Raw genomic sequence first — 5,854 nt, 5'->3', positions numbered from 1 at the left:
CCTGCTTATGTATTAACATTTCCATTGCAATTGGTAATCTGCAGAAGATACAACAAAAATTAACATTATTAGAGTTTTGTAGCCTGAATTTTGAATTTTTAACTCTCTATATATAAAGTAATACCCAAGTAATGCAGCAAATGGCCATCCTAATAAAACAGATATAGCAGTAGCAAAAATTGCTAATTCATACTGACGACCATACCATGCTGCTGTTGCAGCAGTACTCAAATACCTGTATAAAAAATATATAAAATTAATTTAAATGGCCACGCTATTTCAACATCCATTTCAATATTATTTATTTTATACAACATACATTGAAAAAGAGGATGGTAAAAATGCAGCACTAGCAATATACATGCCAGAGCTTAGAATAAGAAATACTAATGTTAGTCTTCCTATATGAATCCCAAATTCTCTGCATACATTTCTATTAAAGAAATAATAATATTTAGTTATTATTTTCAGATGAAATTTACGATTTTCCAATGTAATTTAAAATATACATACTTATAGAAGTATACTTCAGACATTGCACAACCCACAGATAATAAACATCTTACAAAATAGAATACTAGAACAGGATTTGGTTCCAGTAAATAATGATAAAGTTTTGCTGGTACCATATGAATCAATAAATACATATAAGATCTTAATGCATATTGTGGGCTATATTCCCACGTTTGTTGACCATTGCCATAAAGCAGATAATGACTCTAAGACACAAAATGTAATAAAAAAAAGTAGTATATTTTTATAAAATAAATAACCCATTTATTAAAACAGAATAATATAGTACAAACAAATTCATACAAATCATTCAGAATTAGTGAAATTATTAACTATTTCTTACTGGTTCCCAATAATTATAGGTTTCATCACAATCTGTTATGTGACTCCATATAGCAGAACAAAATCTAGCTGATAAAAGCAGATTAAATGCTGTATCCACACCAGGATAAAGAAGACCAGTATCAGAAGATTCTTCTGGTCTGAAATATATATTCTTAATTTTTCTTAAAATTTATGTGCAATTTTATGTATTCACTTTACAATTGGTAGCATTATTATTCTAAGTTATCCATTAATGTTGGATTAAATATAGAAAACAATTGATAATTATACAAATTTTATAAAATAATACGCTCAAATTATATATAATTTCTTATTAAAAAAGTTCAATTTTAAATTGCTGAAGAAGGTTAACCGGCATACAATATGATTAACTTATTAAACATGAAGTAATAAAATAATTTTCAATTCACTTTTTACTAATAAAAAAGAAAAAATATTGTCTACTTTGAAAATCTTCTGCCATACAACTTTTTCATTTCTTTCTTGGAAATAAAAAGCTGACGTTGACGTTGATTCGGCGCCATGGTTTCTTAAAACTTTTGAAGCTTATCCAAATATTTGTTTAATTGTATGATTATATTAATATTTTTGTTGTCGTTGAAATTGGTACTAATAAAATATTTAATATTTTCTTAACAATAAAAATGAATATTTTTATAGTAATAATTATGTTATAGTAATTTATTTAAATTTTCATTTTTCACAGTTTTATATTTATTGTAATTATAATTTTGCTTAACAGTATGTATATTTCTTACAATGCTTCGGATTTATTTTTACATTACTAAACGTTTCGTACAACCTACATAATTGATATTACAATTACTATAGAATTACATATTTTTCGCATATTTTTATCTCTATAGTAACGATAATTGTTTAAAAATGGAGATTGAACCAAGTTATACATTTGTACCTCTTACAGAAAAGAATTTCATCGGAATTAATGATAAAAAAATACAGGAATTTCTATCTAAATGGTAATAATATTACCTTTTCCTAATTTATATATACATACAAAGTTTCTTATTTAAAAGTTAAATACAATAACAAACTTTTCTTTTAATTTCACAGGGGTATAAAGGGCAATTTTGTTATCCAACATTTTGCATTCAATGAGCCTTTTCAACAATATCATAAATATCATTTGGCTGAAGTTAGTTATTTATAATATAATGTACCATCAGTTTGAAGTATCTTTAATGATATGATTCAAATATTATCTTTTTATTCCAGGCTTTTTTTAAAGATAGTACTGTAGCTAAAGAGTTATTAACAAAGCAAGGAGATTATTGGATAAAACAAGGTAACAAAAATATTTTTCTATTAGATATAATGTTACGTGTGACTAATTTTTGTTTTACCTGATAGGTATAATAGCATCAAGTATTGAAGTAAAGCCTATTTCTTGTTCTGCTTTAAACATGACATTCTTCAATAAATTGAAAGATCCTAAAAATGGAATTGTACATAAATCTGGAACTATTTGCAAAAGATATGATATAGAAATAGAAAATTTTTTAGTCTCTGATAATCTTAGAGGGGTATGAATTTTGATTATGATTAATCTATTAACAGAATATATTTATTCATATCTTAAATTTATAGATGTTATTAGATGAAGAATGCTCAGAATATAATTTATATGTGAAAGATGAACGTGAGGAATTCATATTTCGTATTTTTCAAATGCTTGTTCTTGGGGGAGTTTTGTGTCAATATGAAGATATTTTAAATCCATACTTAGAAGTGACAAAAGCTATTTATAAAGATTTAATAAAGTTGTATAGTATTACTGTATAATATTGTATAATGTTATAAATATTCAGTTTAAAGGCAATAAATAATTATATTTTTACTATTTTAGAGTACAAAAAAATAACGATGCAGATCTGTCAATTAGTACAGTGGTTTTGGAAGTAGTGGTCAAAAATAGTGAAGGACAACCATATTTTCCATATGATCCATGCCATAGGCAAAACATAGGATTTTTGTTAATTGACAGTGTTACACATGAAATTATAACATTGTTGCATCAGTTTGGGGGATATTGTCCTCCATAATAAAAATACAAAAAATTGGAAAAATTATATTACAAATATATTTTATGAAGAAGAAATTATTTATTACGTAAGTGAAAATGTTAATTATTGGTTAGTACATTATATTGTGCATTATTTACATTATATATTCACTGTGTATACTCACTATATACTCACTAGTTTATTGAATATATTAACATATGATAACTTTAAATTTGATAATAAATATTTTGATTACATAATTTATAAAGATACTTTAACATAATCTATTGATTAATATTTAATAATTAAATATTTAATGATATGTAAATTATAATATAGTACACCATTCAACACGAATCTTTCTGCAATATGCATCAAGTGATTCTTGTGAAGTTACTCGCTTCAACCATCTTTTATCTTAAATATATTTAAATATATTTGTATGAGACATTCTATACATTAATTGTTTAATTCTTGCAATAACAATATTTTCGTAAATGAGAATAAAAAGAATTTTCTACACATGCTGCTTGAGATCTATACATATTAATTCTACTAATATCTGAAATCTAAAATAAACATTTTGATATATTTTTCTTCTTATTGTACAAATAATTATATAAATTTATTCTTTATTTCATAATTATTACAATACTATATTAGTAATAATATAAAATAAACTTACTTTGGTTGAAAAAACGTTCTTGTTTATATCATAAGTAATACTAACTTCAAATAAACCATCCCCTGGTTCTGTTTTTACTTTCAATTGATAAGTTTCAGTAGTTAATTGCGTTTTTGCACTAAAATCCCCTACGAACCCGTCTTGATCTTTAGTTTTTCGAAATTTTAATAAACCTGAAATTTTATATTTTAATAATTGTGAGTAACTATAAGCACGAAACAGTTATTTACATCACCTTTATTAGGTATAAGTTTGGCAGCCCATAATACTTCTTTTAATTTTAGTTGTTCACATATATCACGATGATCTTCTATATAATTATTAAGAAATTCAATAAAATATTTGGCTGCAGCAATTACGGTATCATCATCGACTGAAATTTGTTGCCAATTAAGGCATGCACACCAATGTGGTTCTATAAATGCATTGGCGCACGTCCTATCTAATGGTATCTGAATCATTAATTATTATGACTATTATTTCTTAAATTGAATTGTAACAGTATATAATTAATTAAGAAAATTTATACTAAAAATTAAAAATCGAATATATAGTAAAATTCAATATGTTTCGACGATTTTATATTAATATCGTGAAAAATAAGACATACAATTGTGAAAAATAAAAAATTATAATAAAAATAGATATTAAATTTATATTAAATGTTAGATATAATTTTTAAGTCACCTTATCAAACAAGCTAATGGCCCTTTGATGACGATCTCCCATTTTTGGTTCTTCAAAATTTAGTATATTTTCTAACGTTTTGTGTATATCAAATGGTGTTGTTAAATAATGTGTATTATGTAAAAAGTTTTCGTAAGCTTTTGGATGAACTTTTTTAAACCAAGGAGGAAAAAGAAATGAAAAATATGGTAGTCTTTCCTCTTGTTTACCTTGTAAAGTATTGCGAATTTCTGCAAACCTTCAACATTTTTATTATTTAATTTAATAAAAAAATAACATTAGTTTTTTTTTTATTTAGAATTCTATTTAACAATTAAATTTAGTATATTACACATACCTGTGTCCATGATCACTCATTAGTATCAATACAGTATTATTTAAATGACCAAATTCATACAGGTCTTTTAGCCAATTACGTAAATCTTCATCAATCACTCCTATGTCGTTATAGGAATCATGTGAAAGTTCTCCATGAAATCCAAACAAAAACTTTGGTTGATTTTTGTAAACATTGAAAATTTCTTTCATATAATTTAACATCACCTACAAAAATATCAATTTTTGACAAAAATAATAATTCTATAATTGTGATATAATGAAAATTTAAACTGTATGTACCATATGTCTTGGGATGCTTCCAATACAAAATTTATTGTAGTATCTAAAATATGGTGTTGCAGCTAAATAATATGTTCTCATGTAATGATCAGTTGGTTGTTCTTTAAAACCTTTCAAACGATATGTGAAAGTCCCAATATAATGGACATCTTCCATAAATCCTGTTATATAACTTTTCTCTTTATACTGATTCCATATCATTGGATATACATTAACATAATTTGCTTTTAATCCCATGCGTTTTCTAGTATTTGGAAGTTCAAGTTCAATCTTTCCAGTAAGAATAGGAATAAGAGCTTGTGGGGTCCCATCACCTACTATATTATACCCTTCCAATATTAAAGCACCTAAATATTCTTTTACATACTTATATGTTTTTGGCAATTTACGGATAAATGTATTTCTGGATAAAGAATCAAAACCAATCATAAGAACATTTAATTTGAGGGCCTTTTTTCCAACATTTTCCCATTTACTTTTCTTCTTTACTTTAGGATCATTTTTCACTCCAACCATAATACTGTGCCATCTAAAAAATTTTGTAGGAGATAAAGTTCATCCAGTTTATTAATTGGTTATTCTTTTTAATATGTTCCTCTTACTCAGTCTCAGTTTTTGATTCACACTTAACATCAACAAAATCACTGTGTTTGAGAACATAGGAATCATTAGACTCAACAGGAGTCATAAATGATACATTATAATCATTACCTCTAAGAATTTCTGCAGACACAATTGAAACAGTTATATATAATAAATATTAGCGTATAATATTGCATAATTTATAAAACTCACCACTGAAAAAACAAGTTATAGGACCATATCTTTTTTTTATTTTGCTGGATATAACCAGCCTTGATCCATGGAGAATAACCCAGTCTTCTGGTGTACATTGCAAAGGAGGAACATCATGGATGAATTTTATAATATCTGGATTAGAAATATCTAATTGAGGTAGTTTGCAAGCAACAATTCTTTCCCT

At 25.5% G+C, this 5,854-nt stretch overlaps 3 protein-coding genes across 3 annotated transcripts in view; 1 reads left to right on the top strand and 2 right to left on the bottom strand.

The window, feature by feature from the left end:
* Alg9 (alpha-1,2-mannosyltransferase Alg9) overlaps nt 1-1,382 on the bottom strand; it is a 3,467-nt gene extending 2,085 nt beyond the window's left edge. The window contains exons 1-6 of the mRNA XM_017903310.1: nt 1,303-1,382; nt 857-995; nt 514-719; nt 320-433; nt 125-235; nt 3-38 (exon numbers count right to left, since the gene is read on the bottom strand). Coding sequence (XP_017758799.1) covers nt 3-38; nt 125-235; nt 320-433; nt 514-719; nt 857-995; nt 1,303-1,382 — 686 coding nt within the window. The remainder of the gene's footprint in view (nt 1-2; nt 39-124; nt 236-319; nt 434-513; nt 720-856; nt 996-1,302) is intronic.
* Nucleotides 1,383-1,725: 343 nt separating this feature from the next.
* On the top strand, nt 1,726-2,921 carry LOC108549792 (uncharacterized protein C11orf70 homolog). Its single transcript, XM_017903309.1, has 6 exons — nt 1,726-1,838; nt 1,933-2,014; nt 2,095-2,164; nt 2,230-2,402; nt 2,467-2,639; nt 2,726-2,921. The coding sequence occupies exons 1-6, from the start codon at nt 1,744-1,746 to the stop codon at nt 2,919-2,921; spliced, it is 789 nt and encodes a 262-aa protein (XP_017758798.1). The 5' UTR covers nt 1,726-1,743.
* A 428-nt stretch (nt 2,922-3,349) lies between these two features.
* Nucleotides 3,350-5,854, bottom strand: part of LOC108549839 (uncharacterized) — a 3,952-nt gene continuing 1,447 nt past the window's right edge. The window contains exons 4-11 of the mRNA XM_017903401.1: nt 5,668-5,852; nt 5,475-5,595; nt 4,873-5,401; nt 4,592-4,797; nt 4,255-4,492; nt 3,803-4,019; nt 3,568-3,740; nt 3,350-3,451 (exon numbers count right to left, since the gene is read on the bottom strand). Of these exons, the coding sequence (XP_017758890.1) occupies nt 3,350-3,451; nt 3,568-3,740; nt 3,803-4,019; nt 4,255-4,492; nt 4,592-4,797; nt 4,873-5,401; nt 5,475-5,595; nt 5,668-5,852 (1,771 nt within the window). The remainder of the gene's footprint in view (nt 3,452-3,567; nt 3,741-3,802; nt 4,020-4,254; nt 4,493-4,591; nt 4,798-4,872; nt 5,402-5,474; nt 5,596-5,667; nt 5,853-5,854) is intronic.

This window comes from Eufriesea mexicana, unplaced genomic scaffold (assembly GCF_001483705.2).
Source record: "Eufriesea mexicana isolate 0111107269 unplaced genomic scaffold, ASM148370v2 scaffold2143, whole genome shotgun sequence".
Taxonomy (NCBI): domain Eukaryota; kingdom Metazoa; phylum Arthropoda; class Insecta; order Hymenoptera; family Apidae; genus Eufriesea; species Eufriesea mexicana.
The sequence above is the reverse complement of the archived record's forward strand: the minus strand, read 5'-3'. Positions and strand labels throughout refer to the sequence as shown.

Excerpts from the sequence above, each read along its gene's own strand:
- LOC108549792 (XM_017903309.1), top strand. The coding sequence starts at position 1,744 with ATGGAGATTGAACCAAGTTATACATTTGTACCTCTTACAGAAAAGAAT. Across the intron at positions 2,403-2,466 it reads TCTCTGATAATCTTAGAGGG|ATGTTATTAGATGAAGAATG; the intron begins GTATGAATTTTG and ends TTAAATTTATAG. Across the intron at positions 2,640-2,725 it reads ATTTATAAAGATTTAATAAA|AGTACAAAAAAATAACGATG; the intron begins GTTGTATAGTAT and ends TTACTATTTTAG.